This window comes from Cimex lectularius, unplaced genomic scaffold, assembly GCF_000648675.2.
Source record: "Cimex lectularius strain Harlan isolate CLEC.00 unplaced genomic scaffold, Clec_2.1 scaffold336, whole genome shotgun sequence".
Lineage (NCBI taxonomy): Eukaryota > Metazoa > Arthropoda > Insecta > Hemiptera > Cimicidae > Cimex > Cimex lectularius.
In genome coordinates this window covers 292694-315229 of record NW_019394206.1, presented here as the reverse complement: position 1 = coordinate 315229, position 22536 = coordinate 292694, and the positions used below count along the sequence as shown (strand labels likewise).

The 22536-nt window shown below is 36.9% G+C and overlaps 1 protein-coding gene across 1 annotated transcript; it reads right to left on the bottom strand.

The window, feature by feature from the left end:
• Window positions 1–5995: 5995 nt before the first annotated feature.
• On the bottom strand, window positions 5996–22204 carry LOC106669131 (cytosol aminopeptidase-like). Its single transcript, XM_014398422.1, has 10 exons — window positions 21903–22204; window positions 17917–18032; window positions 17666–17849; window positions 17360–17611; window positions 16852–17032; window positions 16647–16793; window positions 16403–16594; window positions 15231–15380; window positions 6286–6362; window positions 5996–6228 (listed from the first exon to the last, which is right to left on the bottom strand). The coding sequence occupies exons 1-10, from the start codon at window positions 22005–22007 to the stop codon at window positions 6052–6054; spliced, it is 1581 nt and encodes a 526-aa protein (XP_014253908.1). The 5' UTR covers window positions 22008–22204; the 3' UTR covers window positions 5996–6051.
• Window positions 22205–22536: the final 332 nt, after the last annotated feature.

The window sequence follows — 22536 nt, the reverse complement described above, 5'->3', positions numbered from 1 at the left end:
CTTTAGACCACATCCCTGATCCTACCAAATACATTGTCGATAAGTTAACTTGATTTACACTCATAAGTATATAATATAGAAACCTCAAAGGTAAAATTGATTATAGAATGATTTTAAACTAAAGATTTTAAATATATCAAACCTAATCCTTTTTAGCAAGTGAGTGGGTGTGGAATTAAATGTAATTGAACAAAGTTGACAAAGGGCAGAAATACTAGAAAATCCCATTTAGAAAATAGGGGCATGACCTTTTATGTAGATCTGAAAAGTATTTATATCAGAAAAATAAATAACAGGTTAATTTTTGTATCCAAGGTATTTGAGAGAATGATATATAAAAACCATTATTTTATATTTATATCAAAATTGACTTTTTTCCATTAAAAACTCGTAATTTATTATAACTGAAGCTATAATTGTGAGAATTATAAGATCTTTACATTACGCAAAAGGTTTAATATGAGGGGGGGTCGGTGGCCGCAACGGTTTAGGCGTTGACACGGCGCTCATCACTGTAAGGTGAAGGTCCCGGGTTCGAATCCAGCGGCCCTGCTTCCAACTCGACATACTTAAAAATGGTTTTTTTTTTTTTTTTCAAAAAAGCGGCACCCAAGGGTTCATATAATCTCGTAGTTGAAATACCCTCGTAAAAAAAAAACATATTTAAAAAAAGTAATTGTTCAGAAATCGTGAGATGCGGTCTGGTGTAATGTAGGTTTCGGAAAAACATTTTCTTTATCGTGCCAACGTTTCGATCTTTATTGAGATCATCTTCAGGTCCTGGGATTTATAAACTTTGTTTGAATTTTACAAATACACGTAAGATGTGGAAAAAAGTGAATTGATACAATCTAGAAATTTTAGCCTCAATCAAAGTATTTGTACCCACTCAAAGTGTTTGTTTTCTGTATAGGTGTGCCATTATTATGTGTCGTGTTGAGAGTGCCAGTGAGATATTGATGTTTTATGTTTATATATATTGGAATTTGAAGGAGTGGAGAAGGAAGTCGGGATAGAAAAACATTTTTGTATGATGGGAAGTCCAAAACAACCAAAAACAACAAACTCCAACCTGTTGTCGATTGTCACATAATTTGTAAGAATGTGCTATTACGAATATGCATTGTAGCATGACAGTAAATGCAGCAAGAAAATCAATAAGAAAACACCTGCAAATGTCTTTGGAATAAAGGTATAACAAAAATTTTCTTTTTATAAATTAAAAAATCAACTTGGTTCAATATAAAAAATTTATTAAAACACTGAGACCATGGACAACTCTGAGAGTAGGATTATCGCAAATCTAAGTTACAAAATCTATGCACTTTTTATGCAAATAGCCGATAAAAATTGTTTCTAATTTCTGAAATACTTTTCAAATATATGTGATATAATACATAACAGATCATTTAAAAAATCACATACAAATATTTATTGTTTTATCTCATAATTTCATTGTATCACACAAACTCGAACTTGTTTATTTACTGTCACATATTTTGTACGAACGTGTCATTTATGTAAATGTAAACGACTGAAAGTTGGCGTCTAATAAAAAAGAAAAGGCGATCAGAAAAAAAAAAAAAAAAAAAAAACGAGAAAATTGCTAAAAAAAACCCGGTTTATTAAAAACTTGGATATTATGATTCATAATAAATTCAAATTTGTCTTTCATTTATTTTTCTCAAGATTTCAACATTCTTCATCTCAAATGTATAAATGAATAAATCACTCAATCTTCTGTCACGAGATGTGTGCTGTGCTTATATTACGATCAATGTGTTTATCTTTCCGACGCGATTCGGCTTATCGTCATCTTCAATGTTGCCCAGTTTATTGTTCATTTAGTTGAGTTCCTTCTTTAAAATACAAAATATGTACACATATATGTATTTATTTTATACCAAATATATCAGTAAAAAAGAAAAATATGTACAATTAAAAAATTAGTTGTGTATTCGGCGTAAAGACATGTTTAATATACAAATGTTATTAGAACAACGTTGAAAAAATATAACTAAATAAAATGAAAAAACTGTCGCCAATTTACTGTAATGATTCAGAGTATAAATACGATAGCTAAATTTTTTTTTCTTGCGCTTTCGTCTGGAATAGTTTAAATTTATTTATATTTCTAAAAACTCTTTCAGGTCGTTATTATTTTATTTAAATAATATTATACTTGCTTTTACAAAAGGGCTGGCTTAACCTTTTGTAAACAGTAAATTTAATGAGTTCTGATGATTACGGTGATGAAATAAGGGTTTGATTCACTTCTTATTTCTTTTTATACAAGGTTGTCAAAATACGATGTTTTACCTAAAAAAGGTTAATATATTTTTCCCACTTCTATCACAAAGCATTTTTTTTCATTTCTGCAAAAAGGTTCATGAGAAAATTCACGTAAATATTTTGATACAAGTACTTCGGACTTCTATTTGACTTTAGAATTTTATGTATAAATAGCGTCTAAATACTCGCTGGGTGACGCGAATGAGGGGTCTGAACCAATTAGCACGAATTTATTATTTCCAATTAAAAAATGAATGGTAAACATTATTACCAATTAAAATTCTATATGCTGGGCTAGGTTCCACGCGGTAAATATGAATTCGCCATATAAATATACTCATAAAACAAAAAATAACCAGATTATAATATTTTGTTAAATTAAATACAACATCCTTTTTTAACGTAATTAAACGAGCTCAGAAATTCATGAATTTTTTAATAAAAAATATTAAATAATTCAATTACATTATTCAATTTTAATTATGAGGATTTGAACGAAAATTCACCAATACACCGTAAAATTATTTAGGTATAGAATAAATAGTAAATTAAATTTTAATCTATTACTACATAATTTGCCGGTGTTATGTTGACTTTTCCTGGATAATTTAATTCCTAATATAAGTATAAAATTGTTTCTGGCTACGGGGTAAGGGGTCTGCCATTTTTAGAAATTATTTTTGTTTTAAATTTAAAGTTCTTCCTAACCTTCGTACGGTTTTTGGTCATTTAAAAAATAAATAAATAATTTTTCTATGTACATAAATATATACTAAAATATTTAAGTGAAAGTAAAATATGTAATTACATGTACAATCCTCCACATATTTACAAAATTATATAATTAAATTAAGTTTATTACTTTTATATTGCATGACACATGGTACAAAAGTTTCAAAAATTGTTCAGGAAGATTGGAAAAAATGTGTAAATCCATAAAAATTCTGGTCCCTATTCATAATCATTTACTTGCATTGTATATACAAGTTTGTGATGTTTCGTGACCGTTAATTAATGATTATTTAAAGATTGTGAGATGCGGACTGGTGTGATGTAGTTTTAGGCAAACATTTTCTTTATCGTGTCAACGTTTCGATGTTTATTGAGATCATCTTCAGGGCCTGGGATTTATAAACATTGTTTAAATTTAACATACATGTAGGATGTGAAAAAAAAAATTTATACAATACTAGAAATTTTAGATTCAATCAAACGTCACACTAGATCGCATCTCACGATCTCTAAATAATCATTAAATGTATATATAAGTCTGAACGAATTATTATGTCGTTTGACTAATTCCAGTCAAAACAGACGGAAACCCAAGAACTATTTCAAACCTCTGCTGTGTGATGTTAACTATCAAAATATGATTGGAATTTTGTTTATTCAGGCGATTAATTGCTGTTTTGAAGGTCACATAACTATTAACTTAACTCAATATTTCACTTACACGACATATCGTCATAATCTCGTTAGCTCGTTAATTTGTAATTCCCAAGAGCAGTAGATACCTACCGTAGTGGTTGGAATAGTTCGGACAGCAGTTTCTTGATTTGTCACTTTCATGGTCATAATCTTCCATTTCAAAACATTATTGAACTTACCTTATTTGTAATGAATGAGTTAACAATTAACTTTTAATTTATAAAATAAAAAATTGAAAGCAACAAAAACCAATGAAAGACAGCCAACACAAACACGGCGGAAAAAGAAATAAAAACATACATAAAAACATAACGATTTCACAAAGATAGACATTCCTATTATGAAACCCATACACATAGGAACTTAAACATCGAAACAAAGTAATATATTACTTGGAGAATCAGATATATTTAAGAGAATCCAATCCGATTACACGACATTTGAATAATAGCAAAAAGGAGGGAAAAATTCAAAAGGTGCGGTTGAGATGGGAAGTTGGTGTCCGAGTGGATCGAGGTCAAGAGAGCTCAAGTGGTAGAGCAGCGGCGTATCAAGCCGAAGATCGTGGGTTCGAATCCCGCTCGTGCCATTGACTTTTTTATCTCAACTAAAAACCTTAATTAATTGTAATATATTAATTGGTAAAGCGGACCACGAAATTAGTGAACTTATTCGTGAAATTGTTAGTAAACTTCATTTTTGGCGATTTTTCGAAGTTAGGAGATGAAGGGGTACACAAAATTCACCATTTCTGACATTTTTATCGAAAATTCACAACTTGAACACCCTATCAAAAAATTCTCCATTACAAACCTCGTTTGTTGGTGATCGAATTCTCCGTCATATTAGTCCAACCCCAGTCCGATTCTGAAATCATTCGAATTTTTGCTAATTTACTGCTTTTCACCCAAATCGAATGTTACTGTTTTCTGATGGGTACCCCCTACTGAATGAAATAATGTACGAAAAATCTGAACGGCTTACTTAACAATTTTAGAAAGTGTACGCATGTTTTAATGAACATTACATTTTATTTATGGTAAAAAACCATTACAATAGCTGCTTTATCATAAAATTAATTTTTAATCGTGGTTCAAGCAGTGATACATAGTCGGCACCGAATTATTTGATAGGGTGTTGAAGTTCGATAAAAATATCAGAAATGATGAATTTTGTGTACCCCTTCACCTCTTAATTTCGAAAAATCGCCAAAAATGAAATGTTTGGTCGATCAGGCTAGTTTTAATCTCATTCGACGCAGAAATTAATTTTCTACAGATGTTGTTTCAAGTTGTCTTACGGTCAGGCTAACGGTTTACTAACAATTTCTCGAATAAGGTCAAAAAACGTGGTTTTTCATGGTTTTTTTGCCTGTAGCTCGGAACTGAAGGTTCATAGGACCTCTTTTACCAGCGTTCCGTTTCCTATAAGATCTGGAAGTGTGGCTGAATCGATTGGGGCCACCCTGTTTACGAAAATATTCAGACCAAAAAATAACAAAAATATATAAAAAGCTAATACAAAACCATTTAGAAACAACATATAAGGGGTATTCACGAGCTTTGTGTTAACCCTGGTAACTCTGTTAGGTCCTGTTAGATCGAAAAAAATTATGACGTAAGCTTGTAATAATCGGCTGTTAACAATGATCGATCTAACAGGCCAGTGCCAATGTGAGATGTTAGGCGGAAAATGTAGTCACATTGCTATCCGTTAGGGCGTAGGTAACCAACATGGCAGCCACGAATTTAACAGCTGTTTTTTGTTTACACGTATATTGATTCTTAAATACACTTCAATTAAATCATTCCAATTCTTTTGTTAATTTCCGACCTTCTCATTCATAATAGATACATCCCCTATCCTATAAAGTTGTAGGCTGTTAGACGTTAGGATACAGGTTAGGTATGTTGTTATAATTTGGATGAAAGAGTTGATTAATTTTCCTTTTTTATTAAGTTCTGCATCTTACAATTTAACCTAAAAGAAAACCAAAACAAACAGCAAGCCTTCAAGAACTGTTATGGCTTTATTTTTGGTTCTACCAATCGCCACGCGCAGCATTGCGGAAAACTTAACGTTTAACAAGCTATGAAAAGAAGGGGGCATCCACAACCTTACTGGATATTTCTCTATTCGAGTTAACACGAGTTAACATCTTACAAACATCGTGAATACCCTTATTATTTAATGTTACCATTGCTATGGTAATATGTAGACCAACCTAACAAGAGCGTCAGAGTACTTCCACTTTTATTTAAATAATAAATAGTAGTTGAAATACGTATGTATTTATTTATATTTCTCGACCGAACCGCACAACAGGCGTGTTCAGCAAGGAGACGGTCTGTCGTTCGGGCACGCTATTTGCTGCAGGAACTGTATGATTGTACGTGTGGGTCGGCCGGTCATGAATCCCTGCCTTAGGTAAGGCGGCGATATGCTTCCAGCTTCCATCCCTGTGCCGGTGTTGTCTATGTGGAGGAAATCAACGGGTGGCGCGCACTCCTAAAATAAGCCGGAAAATAATTGGAGTATTGAAATTAGTCTTTGAAGAAACCTTACGAGGAGGAAAGAAGCGGCCACGCAAGGATCCCCTCCGATTCCGTGGCCAACGTTGCTCAAGTCAACGTCCGGAGAGCCTAAACAATTATAAAAACTCGATTAGTGAAATGGCTTAAAATTATACAAGGTTTCTTTCATATGGCCCGGCTGAATTTCTCTTGAATCAATGACGCTATAAAAAATACGCCTTTAATATTGTTTAACCTAGTTTCAAATTTTTACCTTTTATGAAGAAAAATTATACAGTATCTCAAGCCCAGTTCAACTTCAAAATTTTAAATATGACCCTACATCCTGACAAGGCATATTAAATGATTTTGTACACTGAAAACAATGGTGCAATCAGATTTCAAATTGGTCAAAAAATTATTGAATTATGGAAAAAACAAACCGGCAACAAGAAGCTGAATATTTTACAGTATGTTCGCGAAAATACGAATTCCTCTCTCGGAAATGTTTGAAGAGTTTTAGGACTTTCGAATAATAACTTTAGAGATCTACTCCGGACTTACAATTTTAAGCAGTATCTTTCTCATATTGTCCAGGTATTTCGGGACTCTGATTATGACAAGTCCAACGTTCCTTTCCCAAATGTCGATTTAGAAAGATGTGGAAAACCTTCTCCCGTCCAAGGGGGTGGACTAAAAAGTCCAAGTTCACCTCTAATGGCATTCTAAACCGTTGGAATTTTGTAACGTGGGCAGAAGAAAATCCGAGAATTTTGTACTCTTCTCATCATCAGGTGGTACACAGTATCGACGTTTGGTGTGGACTTCACGGAAATAAATTAATTGGGCCTTATTTCTACGAAAATAATATAAATGGTGCTCTGTTTCTCAATTTTTTGAGGGAAGTTTTACCAACACTATTAGATCCTCAGCAAAGCCGACAAATCTCCAGCTTGATGGATGCCCCGCACACAATTCTTTGCAGGTGAAACGTTATTTCTATCGTCACTTCCAAGATAGGAGGATAGGACCTCATGACCCTCATCTGTGGGCCTTCTCGGTTACCCGATTCAAATCCACTTCTCTATTTTCTGTGGGGCAATTTAAAAAACAGTGCCTACGCCAATCATAACCCTGCAACCTCAGGTGAAGAACTGCGGCAAAGGATAGAAAATGTTTCTCAATCCATCTCCCCTGACTCTATCGATCTGAAGACCGGAGAAGAGTAGTTAAAAAGGGAAAATCTTTGCATCTTTACGCAAGAAATGTGATTAATAAATAGTAAACCAAATAACTTTCATGATTTGATTTTGCCATAACGTTTTCATTTTTTGACCAATTGAAAATCTGATTGCATCATTATTTTCAGCGTAGAAGTAGTTTAAAATTTATGCCTGGCTGTATAGAGTCGTACATGAAATTTTGAAGTTGAACTTGACTAGGTATCTTTTATAATTTTTCTACAAAAAAGGAAACATTTGAGACTGGACTAAAAAATATTTTTTTATAGCATCATTTTTTCAAGAGAAAATCAGCAATTACAATTTTAAGCCGGATCGCTCTCATTTCTGTCAGGGACTTTGGGACAATGATCAGGCGTCTAACGTTCTTTGCACAAGTGTCGATTTGCAAGGCTGAAGAAAACCTTCTTTCATACATCTTACGGACTGATGAATCTAAGTTCTAATGGCATACTAAACCGATGGGTTTGAGTTAGAGTTTATTTATAAGATACTTTTACATACATTTTGTACAAAGTGACTACAAGGGAAACTGTCTAGGACATTATACATCCTTGTGGCAAAGGGCGTATGTACATTTACAATATTTGTCGAATTGGCCTAGAGAAATAAGAACAGTGGTGAAAATTATAATAAAAACCACTTGCAGAAAACCGATGGAATTTTGGAATGTGGGCAGAGGAAAATCCGAGAATTTCGTACTCTTGTCTTCATCAATTTGTTCACAGTAGCAACGTTTCGTGTAAACTTTTCGGAAATAAATAAATTGGGCCTTATTTCTAGGAAAATAGTCTAAGTGGTGTTTAGTTCCTAAATTTTTTGATGGAGGTTTTACCAAGACTTTAGATAATGTCCTTCTGCAACAACGACAAAGAATGATTCTCCAGCTTGATGGACGCACCACACACAATTCTTTGCAGGTGAGACGTTATTTGAATCGTCACTTCCGGAAAAAATGGATAGAAACTCATGGTCCGATCTGTTAGCCTTCTTGGGCACCTCATTTAACTCCACTTGACTATTTTCTGTGGGGCCATTTAACAAACAGTGCCTACGCCAATCATATCACTTGGAGAATTGCAGCAAAGGAGAGAAAACGGTTGTCGATCCATCTCCCTTTTCTCTATCGCTCTGAGCACTGGTGAAGAGGGTTATAAACAGCAAATCTTTGCATGTTTACGCAAGTCAGTTAGAACATGAAATATGATTAATAAATAGCAAACCAAATGACTAGTTTTTTTTTCAAACTTTTTGGCATAACATTATCATTTTTTCACCATTTTAAAATCCGATTGCACCATTGTTTTCAGGGTAAAAAGTCATTTAAAATTATGTATCAGGATGTATGGGGCCGTGTTTGATTTTTGAAGTTGAACTGGTCTGAGGTTCACTGTGTAATTTTTCTTAAAATAAGGTAAAAATTTGAAACTAAACTAAAAAATATTAAACACGTATTTTTTTGATAGTGTCATTGGTTCAACAGAAATTCATCCGGGCCATCTAAAAAAGGCACGCTGTATATACTAAATATTCTCATAAAAGTATACTCATGATAACATAGCTGGATGTATTTGCATCAATGAATAATATAAAACCAACATGCTGTAAATCAATAAATCAGGCTTTCCACTCCGAAAAACCTCCACTTTCTCCACAATTTCTTTATTATAACAAATAAGAAAAATAATCTCGTTCCACATGAAAATCCGGAGTTTTATCAATTAAAATAAAAAGACGAAGAAGAAAAAGCTGTATTCACGAATAAGCACAACTTTCATACATAATACAAACAACAGTACAGCAAAACTACTTTAACTTTAATGAACAAATGTATACACTAAAAGACGGTGTTGGCAAGAGCAACCCAACTTTGACTCACTCGCAGAATTATTCTTAGGAAACAATGAAGAGAAACATTTCTCTGAATTGCGACAAAACACATTATGTATAAATACCCCTATCGTCGACAGCAACCTCTTAAACAAAACTAAGGAGAAAGTCAACAAGCATGAATTACAAACAATGAAAATGTTTGACTCACAAAATACATTCCATTGGATGGTAATCAAAAGAAGAAGAAATAATTTATTGCATAGCTGCATTTGCAATTTACAGTTGTTATTCATGCTGAAGTCTGATGGTTGACATAATACAAATTTTTTTGTGTGCCACAAAGGTCAAATGTAAGTCCTAAACAATTAACTTTGTCGGACTGAAAGACAGGCTCATTGTATAAGTATATCCAATGACAAGTCTCACGGTGGAGTGTAAAAATGGATATGTTGTGACTTTGAGAGGTTAATATTTATTTACAAACATTGCTCCGTTTTTCAACTGTCCTCCGCTGTTGTACACAAATTTACTACTAACATGCCCACAAATGAGAATGCACTTATCACCACATCCGCATCTGACACCATAATATTAACAAATCATCCACCTTCTACCCAAGCTTCACTTATGTTACAAAACCACATATCAATAATTGAAAAATGGAGCAGACTTTGGAAACAACTATTACCCGTGAGACTTGTCCAAGCATATGCTTATACAATATTACCTATTTTACAAAACTACATTATTTAAACCAAACTACAACAATTGCAAAATTGAGCAATCTTTGGAAAATAAATTTTAATCTCTCATAGTCACGACATTTATCTTTACACTCCGCCGTGAGACTTGTCATTATAAGCATATACTTACCTATTCCTCAACTGAAAAAGTTAACTATTTAGGACTTATATTTGATAAAAGACTAACTTGGAATCCTCATACACCATTAAAAAAACAGGCACTTAAAAAAAGATTTAAAATTCTTTATTATCTACTCAACGGACAATCAAAATTAACGTGTGTAGAGATTAGTGACCGTTACTCGAGTTATTCAGGTATCGTGAGATGCGGTCGGGTGTGATGTAGGTTTCAGAAAAACATTTTCTTTATCCTGCCAACGTTTCGATCTTTTATTGAGATCATCTTCAGGGCTCAAAGTGTTTGTCTTCTGTGTAATTGTGCCATCCTTGCGTGTCGTGTGGCACCTCAATACGACACGCAAGGATGGTACAACTACACAGAACACAAACACTTTGAGCCCTGAAGATGATCTCAATAAAAGATCGAAACGTTGGCACGATAAAGAAAATGTTTTTCTGAAACCTACATCACACCCGACCGCATCTCACGATATCTGAATAACTATGAAAATTAACAATAAAATCAAAATTTTCGACAGACAATTACTTCGATGTACAGGTGCCAATGTTATGGATCAACCAAACATTCCAGTACTCAAAAATTACAAAGTTTCAAATCCAAAGTTTTAAGACTAATTGTTTCTACCCGATTTTACTTCAACAATAGCACTCTTCACAGAGATCTTTACATGCCAACAGTTTTTTCATTCATCAAAACATATTAAAGACGTTTTCATAGAAAATAGACAAAATCTAACACACAAATAAGATTACTCCATTCCCCACAATTAACAGCAATAAGCCATTGAAAACAATATGGATAAGAGACCTCTTAAATGAGTAATGTAATTCTATTAATCCAGAGTGGCTGCCAATGGGTAGGTTTCTCTATTTTCTCTATAACAACTGTAATGCCGCAATCATAAATTGAAATCCAATCTGCTGGTTGTATATAAATCTTCTTAAAAAAATAGTTGCTACTCGCAGTACGTTGTATTCTACGATCCGGACTTCGCGCCTACTGCCCATCATTAGATTGAAGGAGCTCCACAACCTGATGATGAGCTGTAGGCTCGAAATCCGAGTAGTTGAAAATAACTTACTGTGCGTAGGAACTATCGTTTTAAAAGATTAAACAACACACTCATTTCACCATTTATCTTTTCTGTTTCCTGTTAAACGATTCAGGACGGTGGGCATATCTAATATCTTTCGTTTTAGACTGATGTTAAAAGAAGCAGTTTGTCGCTTAAAATGGTAAAGGCGAAGTTTTTCATTCATCTGGGAACGATTGTATATCGTGCCAGTTCGCTCGGCTGAGCCGACCCGACGTGATACTGTATAGACGTTTTCTTCTCCGCATACATCACCATAATTCTCATCGAGCATCACGTAGGTGGCGATTAGCAGTTACACTGAACTGCTTTGCTTTACGGTATGTGCAGCAACAAACTTTCGCATCTTATTTGATACTGCAATATTAACAGGACAAATCGATTTCTAAGTCATTCCTATATATATCAAGTGGGAGGTTTATGGGCCGACGAACACCTGAGGTTATCGCCGGCCTTCCGGGTGTATTCCTTTTCTTTCCTGTCTTTCTCGCGTATTTTGTATTGAACTGAGCCATTTGACCATCTCGATCTGGTTAGTGACTATCTGCTTTTACTTGTATGTTACGTCGTTATTTTAAAATACTAGCCTCTTGTTAGTACCGCAGGTTGACAATTTAAGAATAGATACACAACATTCAATACATAACATATACATCGCGACAAACATAGAAGTCTGGTCACATTCTGACACTCTGGGGGAGAGTACTCGATATTCTTCGTGGCGGGGTAAACAACCCCTTCCTTTATCGCTAATAAATTACATTAAGAAGAAGAAGAAAAATAACTTTATTCTGAGGCTGGTGTGTGTGGCCCTAAGAAAAAAAAGATAGAAATCTTGGCACAATGTATACCAATAAGGCAGGACAGAAGAAAAAAATTACGAGAATATTAAACAAAAATAACAAATGTTAACGTGAGGTCTCTGCTTGGAGGGAGAGGAGGTGATTATACATGTGGGATTTAAAGGAGGAAAAGGAGGCAGCGTGACGAATAGAAAGGGGAAGGGAGTTCCAGAGTTTAGGGGCTCGGATCAGAAAGGATCTTTCGAAGGTATGGGTCGTATGTTGCGGAAAGATAAGGTCGATTGGGGATGAGCGGGTTTTACGAGTGAGATGTGAGGAGGTAAATTGGAAGGATTGGATGATGTAAGGAAGACGACGAGTGTGAATGGACTGGAAAAGAAATCACCCTAAGAAATACTGTACACGGAAGGAGCGGATTAGCCAGGAAAGTTGGGAATACAACCCCGACACCCGGGATCCCCGTGGGGTAACCGTACACAAATCTTACGCAACAATTCATAATGCGCTTCAATCGCGCGTTTCCCCCCTCCGAGAGACCACCGTATGCCAAACAGCTATAATCGAAGAAGGGAAGTATAAGGGAAGATACAAGGAGTTTGCGGGTGGAGAAAGGTAAGAAAAGCCAGGACCGACGAAACTGGCTGAGGGAGGCAATGCAATGGCGGGAAATTTGGGAAATGTGAGAATGCCAGGAAAGGTTTTGGTCAAAGAATACTCTTAGGTTTTTAACCGAAGAGCAGAAGGGGATGGGATGGTTATTTAGCATGAGAGGTCGGATGCTGGGGTGGGAATTGAGGAGTTGCCTGGACCCGATAATTATGGTGGTGGATTTGGACGGATTGAGGACTAGGGAATTTTTATGGATCTTGAAAGTGGCCGAGTGAAGATCGGAAGGGTGGAAGGATATGTATATTTGGGAGTCATCGGCATATAGGTGATAGTTACAGGACTGGATGGAGTCGGGCAGGTCATTGATATAAATGGCGATTGGTAAGGTTGGAATGGAACCAACGGATGGTGCTGGCGGAGAAGGAAAAAGATTCGAGTTTAGAGAGGAGAGAAGAGTGAGGGACAGAATCGAAGGCTTTAGAAAAATCAAGAAGGACAAGTATAGTAACTTTCCGTTGGTCCATTGCTAAGTGGAGGTCATAACCTTGGGGGAAGCCAGATTGGAAGGAGGTTGAGAAGACTGTTCAAGGTGCCTGGAGACTTGTGCTTGGACTAATCTTTCTAGGGGCTTGGACAGGTTTGAGAGGATGGAAATGGGACGGTAGTCTGTAGGGGAGGATGGGTTGGGGGTTTTATTCACAGGGTGACAAGAGCTTTTTGCCAGGCTGTCGGAAAAAGAGAGACATTTATTCCATTCATTCCAATAGAGTAAAATATAAACAACATACAATACTAACATAAAAGTCTGGTCACATTTACTCCCCCAGAGTACTCGATACTCCTCGGGGCGGCGTAAATAACCCCTTCTTTTCTCGCTAATAAATTACATTCATCCTAATATATTAACATAAACATCACACAAACCCGACACAAACACTTCACCAGCGATTTGTGCCCGCTAAGTCTTTCCTATAATCATCAGGAATGCAAAATTTATCAAAATTTTTATTTTGAAATAACCTCTTACATCCATAGGCCTAGTACGCACTGGGATTCTTTGATTCGACTCTTTGAACCTCCGGAGAGTCTCGGCTGCGTCTAGCCTGAGTCCGGGCTGCCCCGACTCATTGTTGCGATGAATCTAGTGTGTTGCGGGCTAGCATTTTCGGAATTTTGAACCCCATCCGATGTGGGAAATGTGATCTTTGACTCAATGTTGCGCAACATTTGCCAGTGAGGAAGTGAATCGGAACAAGCGCTCTTGCTTCTTTTGTTTAGTTGATGTTCTAGTGAGTGTTTTCTTGAAGATTTTGATACTGTCTTGTATAAAGGTATGTTGTGGAGTACTGAGTTTGACTTTACAGATTATTGTTAGCATTCCCATCGGTGTTTGTAGGATGTATCATTCACGGAATACACAAATCGGAAATTGAAAAGCCAAACATTGAACGGTTTAACACAAAAGTTCAGTGTTTCCGTCGCCGAAATTGAAAAAAAAAATGCACACTTTAAAAGGACAGTTTTTTAATTTACTTCCTATTGTATGCACTACGTACAATGCAAAAATGAGCAAGAGAAATTCCTGAAAGCTAGTTCCTCTGTCATTTTCGTAGGCACTCATGAATGTGAACTGAATCTTGGTCTGCACACGGTTCTTTGTCGCGGAGCAGAGTCGTGGCTGCATCGCAACAATGAATCTACGCAGCCCCGACGCTGCCTCGCAACATGAATCGATTCAAAGAATCTCAGTGCGTACGAGGCTATACATTTTTTTCTTTATTAGGTTAATGTAGATTATATTCGTTCCAGTACGGTGGCAACGATATTCCTCCGTCCTTTTCACATAGTACATAAATATCAAATTGAATGTTGATGAAGTAATCAATGTTGTCGGCCACTATAAATTCCACTTATAAGTACATTTACTCTCAATAGACGAAAATGTAAGCATAAATAGAATTACCTATCAAGGGCTAAACAAAATAAAACAGCCCGTTTCCTTCCAAAAATCGGAAAAAGCGCACAAATACTCGCTCAAGAACACTGAAGCCAAAGAATGATATTCTTTCGATTATGGAGAAAAAGTCCGGAAAATCAAGTTTGTCTGTGATTAAATTATTTATCAAATAAATAAATTTACTGTGATCATTGTCCTTTTCTGTATAATTTAATCTGAATTTAGTTTCTAAAATGCTAATGATTCACAATAAAGTATTGTAGCAGGTGCTGTAGCGAAAAATAAATGCGAAGTTACGAAAAGAGCTCCTATTGCAATGTAATGACATGTCTTCAAAATTAAATATGGAATTTTCATATAGAGTAATAATATAAATCAATAAATATGAAAAAACAGTGTCCATTAAAAAAAAAAATTTCTTCCGTAGACACTAGACATCATGAAAGTCTTTCAATAAAAGTATTTGCTGAGTATACCTTATACATATTACTTTCGTTATTTATCTTTTACGTTTTTAACATTTGACGATGAAAATATAAAAAAGTAACGCACTTATAAATTACTTTGTCAACTCACGTGTTATCTTTCGGTAGTAGTGTTTCCAGAGGGGCAGCCTCCACACCCTGTCACCACTTTCGGCTCCAGCCCTCGCCATTTCGCGCCAGACGACATCTGACGTCGAAAAGACTGCGGAAGCGCTTGATCCTAGGGCGTGTCTGGTAGCACCTACGTCCAATTATTTAATTAGAACAATAAATTGTAACTTGGCACTCAAATATTCACGTTTGTCTATGACACACCTTTTTTTGTCTGTTTGCTCACAAACCGTACCATTCTGCTTGCACGTGCTAATTTTATTTTGTATGCCTTATTTCAGAAAACATAGTCTAGTCCTTTGTCTCACATACATTACAAATTAACGAAAGATTCACTTGAATTTTAATCTCTCTCTCTCTCTCTCCTCTCTCTCTCTCTCTCTCTCTCTCTCTCTCTCTCCTCCACACACACACACACACAAACACACACACACACACAAACACACACACACACACACACACACACCACACACACACACACAAATACAAACACCTACATTTACTACATTTGGCAGTACTTGTTTTCATTTAATTGCATAAATATCATTTTTTTTTTTAGCTGTTTCGATTTTTTATTTTATTGTAAAGTCTAATAATAGAAAATAACTAGTAGTTTCATTTGAAGCATAACGTGGTCATCAAGAATTGTATGAGAGATTTTGATTCCGCAGATTTAATTATAGTGGGTGTTTGTCGGGTTTGATGTTTGTGCGTAAAATGGTATGTCAGCCCTGTATAAGTGATACAGTATAGGGGCCAGTAAGCTGCCTTGAGGAACACCAGCACGAATAGGACAATGCTTAAATAAGGTATTGCTTTTAGTGACTGGGAAAAACTGGTCAATATAAAGTATGAGATGGTAGGGTGCCTTTGAACTAACACGTTTAGCTCGGGCCACAAATTCGATCAAAAGTTTGTCTTATGTCAGTCAGTAAAAGCCCCCGAACCGCAATTCCCAAAGTCCAGGGGGAAGATAATAACTACGCACTCTTATGCTGTTGAGAGGCAGTTATGAAATCTGCGAGACCAAACGTTTTTGTTAAACACATGAGAAATTACATCTACACATGTTTTTCTTCAAACGTAATGACATAATATACATATTTTTTATTTTTACGTCAATAACGGTGAACAAGATTCGATTCTACTAACCAGAAAGTGTCCCAATGGTGATGACGAGGCACGGCTTGTGAGTCCCCGAGAAGTGTAGTACATCCGACAAAACGACCTGTCCTTCCTTATCTGTGTTTTCGATCTTGATTGTTTTCCCCAACCGGCCGACTATCGTATCTCCTGGCTTGGCGGCCATGCCGCCAGGCATATTTTCACAAAGAGGGACCAAGCCTGAATATGTAACAAGTTGAAAGAAGACGAGAAGTCGAAGATTCAAAGTTACCTGTCACGTTGAGCGGCGTGCCAAGAAGAGCCAGGGCTTTCAACACGCCCACTATCACTGCTCCGCCTGCCATGTCTGCTCTGTACTGATCCATGTGGTTGCAATCTTTGAGACAAAGTCCTCCACTACTGAACGTTATGCCTTTGCCTATAAAGGAGAGATTCTATTTTGACTTAAATCTCAAAGGATTATGATAATAAATCACCTATTAGCATGACGGGCTTGTCGTCTTCAGCACCTCCGCAGTAGCTCAACTCAAGCAACAAGGGCGGCTGCGAAGAACCTTTGGCCATGTTGAGGAAAGTACACAAATTTTTTTCTTCTAGCCACGGTCGATCTCTTACCTCGACGGCCACTCCACAAGGGCAAAGCGTATTGATTGCAGACTATAATGAAGAACTGTATGGTAAGTGATGAAATATGAAGAATGAAATATGAATCGAAAAGATGTGTCACAAGCGGAAGAATACACGGCATTTCTTTGCCTCTGGTGCTCTGTGATTGCTCAACCCGAAAACCACGGATTCAATTCATACTCGTAACACATGATTTTGTCTCATTTTTCATTGATCATAATTGATATTACTGCTATCCTCTTGCTGTGGTAACAAGGAATAGTGTACAGGGATGAATAAAGCAAAGAAAGGAACTATAGGAACTAAAGAGTGTTATCACTCCATAAAGAAATTAGTTTATCGTAATAATTATGTTACTCTGGCAAAATCAGAAGGAGTCATGATGTTTGCGGGGCTTTCTTCGAGGTATCGGGCATAGTTCTGTGATTCTCCCTTGATGATTCCCCGCCCCCAGGATTCGCGATCAGGGGCGTCGTACATTTCCAGGTTGGGTTCCAGCTTTCTCTTTGCAATCGCCTTCTGCTCTTGGTACCTCCAGATGGACAAACTGGAACCTTCTGCTGCTGCTTCCGGATTCGTGAACTCTTCGACCATGATCGTGGTGATGTTCTGGAAAAGATGGATGTATTTCAAATTTGGAATTACTTTTTTTTGAAAATTTACATGGTTATCCTGGAGTGTGCTGCACGCCGTCCCCGCAGCGATTCTTATATTTTCCTTGCACTCTTCTATACATTCAATCTCGTTGTAGCCGAGACCTTCGAGACCGAGACCGGCGACAGCTATCGCGTAAAACTCCGGACTGAGGTTGTTGTAAACGACGCATTCTCCCAATTTAATGCCGGATCTGTAGAACATTTTTTTATGCATATGAACGAAAACTACGGTACCAAAAATTTAGACTCAGACTCAACGTTTTCAATAAATCAGACAATCGCCCTCCAACTTCAATATCAAACTTCTCTGCTGTATGAGTCAACCTGTATTCACCTACATGACATCCATCGTAGGCCCCTAGAACTAAGCCTTTCTGAAAAAATATACACTTTATAGTTTCAAACGTTTCATTAAACTTTAACATTAACTTTCTAATGTTTTTCTGTCGTAAATATCCTGGAAGAAACAAAAACTTTGCACCAGAGGTGAGGTTGTGATAGGATAAACAACAATAATAATGTATTTCAACAGTGATGCTCGATCAATTTTATAACGCGATTGCTTTTTGATCAGAGATGTAGTCCAAAAGTCATACTGTTTTGGACTTTTATGCCTGATCAAAAAACAATCGCCAAACTTATAAAGTTAATCAATAGGAGCAGCGTCAGTCGGTTTACCCTATAAAAATACAATATTTCTTCTACCATATATCTTGAGTTTTTTCATATCATCAATATTCCAAATGGATTATGTTCACTACATGAAACTAAATAATTTGAAAAATGGCAACACGGAGGGAAAACTCAAAAGGTGGGTTGAGGTGGGGATTTGTTGTCCGAGTGGTTTGGAGTCACGATAGCTCAAGTGGTAGAGCAGCGGCGTATTTAGCCGAAGGTCGTGGGTTCGAATCCCGCTCGTGACGCTGACTTTTTTATCTCAACCAATACCTTACATAAAAACTGAATATTGTTTACCCTTACAACTTACAACAAACATTTTTTTCAGAACAATTTAAAAAAATTAGCCATATAATCGTTTACAATAATAATCCCCACAAAACATCAAATTCTAATAGCCTAATAGATCAGGAATTGTTCCCGAGTACTCATCGTCAACAAGAGAAGAGGATTTTTAGCGTCCGCACCTGGCCTTTGGCCTTATCGGACGTTTTGATTCTCAAGATGAGAGCTGACGCACTTCTGCATACGACGGAATGGTGTTACAGCCGCAGCATTGGTGTAGAGGTGTCCCAGCCCCTAAAGGCCGAGACAACCTCGCTCTCCGCTTGTCCACTCCGAATGGTCGGGCCCGCATTGAGCATCGGCTAACAGGCCGAAATACTGTCCCTCCCCGCGTACTCCCTAGATAGAGAAGGCCACTCTATCTCTCTGAGTATAGAGGCTCCCCCAGCATAGAAACTTCCGGGAACGCCCCGGCAGCGGTTTAGTTTAAAGTGGAATTCCTAACCACCCCCTAGATAAGAACCGCCTACGGTAAAGTCTCTAATCGAGCTCAGCCTACACTTGTCACGCGCATTCGAGGGACGCCATAGGCACAGCCTAGGTGGTCCGATCCTTCGCTTCTTCAAGGGTACGACGACGGTCATACGCACAACAATACAAAGCATAATCGAGTCCGAGACACCCATTCGCTACCCGCTTCCATTCGCTTACTTACGCATTCGAGGGACTATAGCATGATCATTGCGTCCTCAACGCTTATATGCTGTCATCCGGTCACAACGTCTCCCGTGAGGCCGGGGGGGTTTTACGTTGGCCATACGCAAGCTTCACTGAGGTCACAGATAGAAGACAGCCTCTGTCTAAGTTCCAGCCAGGGGCGTCACCACGCACCACCACGAATCCATTCCCAGTGTAACTAGGGCTGAATTTGGAAGGTTTAGTTACCCCGTGGAACAGATGGCCATACACCCTCCCCCGTCTATGCAGACAGGATCTAGTGCACTGGCCCTCGAGTGACTCTGCTAAGACACCCGCCGCCCATGCCGACCTCTAGGCCGACACGAGTACAGCTTGTACTTTAGAGAGGTTGCCACGCCCTCTGGGCTGCACCTTTATTTTGTGCCCGGATACCCCCCTTGCAACCCCTTGTTAGGAGGGGTGTCACGGAATAGAATGAAGGAGCTCGGATAGAGAAAAAAGGGCCGTGGATGAGAACACGAGGTGAGCCGTTTCGGGGTCTCGAGTCTCAAACCACACTATACCACCCGTTGTCGCCGTAGTTCCACATAAAATGGGCCACGACTCCCAGGGTGGGTGAAAATAGAACAGGAATAAATGTACCGGATTAACAAAAAACACAAATTTCGGAAAACGGTCATCAATGTTTTATTTGTACAGAGCCCATTAAAATTCACCCGCCATTAAAATTCGTGGAATATTTCTCTTCCTCCTGTTGGGTTTTTAATGGTTTCAATAAGACACTTCTTCCATAATTGTCTTACCATTAGCAACACATGGTAAACTATACTCAGGGCAGCTCTGAACCTTAAATTAGTTTAACCACTTCGAGGACTACTAAACTTCTTAAAATGGATGAACCACTTGTGGAAAGATCACAATATGAATAACCAAGTACAGAGAATTTGGACTTAGCAGTGGACTATCTCTTCAAGTTGTGATGCCTAAATATTGTAAAACTTATTGCCATAAATGGGGAAAAAATTCTAAACGAAAAAGCTCATACATTTGAAACATTTGGTGATGCTGAGCTCGTCCGGCTGCTCCGTGGCTTTGCCATAGGTATTAGTTTTGGTACCAGTTTTACTCTTCGGCATTTCACACAACACGCAAAAAAACTTCGGAAACGCAACGACAAACACGACCCTTGATAAAAGAACTCTGAAACGGAGACTTTCCGCTGTTTGGGAGAAAAACAAAACTAGGATTGAGAGCTGATGATAGGATTCCTAGAGAGTGCGATAGGAGGAATTTTCGCCCGCAGTCGAAAAGGAATAGCAAAAGAAGGATATGTCGTCACAGAATAAGAAAACTCATAAGGCAGTACAAAAATGGGAAAGAGTCTACTTTCTTCAACATATCTGGAATTTCGCAATACCACGACTTTTCTCACAAAATTATTTTTTTCTTGAAAAAAACCAGAACCTCACTAAAATAATTATAACGTTGTGTTTAGAAATAAATTCCCTACAGAGTAGCCTAGCATAGAACTCAATACATGTTTGCAGACTCCTCTAAAAAAACAAAATATTTAACATAGTTTTTTATTTTTTGGAGATCGTGAGATTAACGACAATTTTTTTTTTAACGCGTTATTTTTTGGATAAAAATGTATGTCTGTTTCTGACCTGTTGTTTCATAATATGTCACCACACTTCCACACCAATATGATACTACAAGAATAGCACCACAGTTTGTGCCCTGAAGATGACCCGAATAAAGGTCGAAACGTCGGCAAAAAAATTAAAAAGTTGTTTTTCTAAATTATCTCATTCTTGACCGCTCCTCACGACTTCAACAAATTTTTGGATAAAAACACAAACTTTTTGTTTGCTTTCCTTTAGTTCTTTAGGATTTTTTGCAAAATTATCTACCATTCAGTCGAAATAAAAATCGCCTACTCCGTATTGGATTACATTATTCGTATAATTTCAATATGTCGGCAAAGATGAAAAAGTTAAAAAACGTTCTATCCAGCCATAATTTTTGTTTATTTTTTAAACATGAAACGTACAATTTTTATGTGTGAAATATTGTAATAATTTTGGACCAAGATAACCTTTGTTTAGGCAATATAAATGGTGTTATTTGTTGCGAGAACAAAACAGGGTGTTTTCACTTTTACAATCCTAATAGAAATAGAAATTTTGAAGTGTAAATTGCTAATTGCTGCATTTAAAACAATAAAATCACAAATCCAGTGTAGTGCCACCCTTTAACGCTACCCCTAGACAGAGCAATTATTGGATCTGCTATATATCTAATTTAAATATCTAGTTTTATTTTGAAGTGTAAAACAAATTAATCTATTAGTAAGGTTTACCAGGTACCAGTGTGATTGTGAGTGGTTAAAGATTACTTTTTTCTTGTAATTTTGTTCGCAACTTATTTGTGTAGCCATCACCAACAAAGTACAATTTGTACTCATCGGTGTGATTACAATGTTGAAGATAATTTTAACCACCAAAGACTTTGGATTTACTCGTTAAGAACTAAATAATTCAGGTATCGCCTTCAGATTTCCAAGTTAAATTGCTACTCACGTGTTTGGTGGTTGTGTCGCAGGCAAACTCCTCGAAAGCCCTCACGTAAACTTTTTGGCAGGTTCTTCTTCGGAGAAGTTTGTTAAAAGCAGCACGGCCGTACATTATTCGGGTTGAAAGAGCAAAACATAACTTTCGGTTTTAAATACGTCTGAATCGCCCGCCTTCAAGGTGTGACAATCAGCTGTTTCATGACGAGCTTCTCACCGAGTAAATATTCCATCGATAAAAGTAACATTTCTCACTAGATGACATAACTAAAAAACATAACTAACAATTGTTAAAAAAATAAATACGTTTAACTTGTAAACATATTTTATTATGAAAATATGATTTTATTTTACAATTAGGTTATTTACTTGTTTTTATTTTGTAAATGTTAAAGAAGAAATCTTTTAAAACTGAGTTTGCATTAGAAAGTGTAAAGTGATAAGTGAGGAAAAAATATTCAAAAGAAGTCCTGAAAGAGATTCTCTTCGTTTGTGTGAAAGAAAAGGACCGAAGAAAGTATTAAATTAGTGTTAATTTAAGTCGGTCCGATCTTGGACCTGGAAAGAGGAAAAAAAAGCTTATTTACATTTATAAGGGCCCTTCTCCTCGTCCGAGGCGCCCAAGGGTTCGGCGAGCTAAAGAA

Bases quoted from the DNA above. Each gene is read 5' to 3' on its own strand.
- LOC106669131 (XM_014398422.1), bottom strand. From the start codon at position 22,007: ATGTACGGCCGTGCTGCTTTTAACAAACTTCTCCGAAGAAGAACCTGC. The intron at 17,850-17,916 runs GTTGAGTCTGAG...AATGTTCTACAG, and splicing joins TTGTCTGATTTATTGAAAAC to ATCCGGCATTAAATTGGGAG. The intron at 6,363-15,230 runs GTGAGTTGACAA...ATAATTGTTTAG, and splicing joins CTACTACCGAAAGATAACAC to GCTCTCCGGACGTTGACTTG.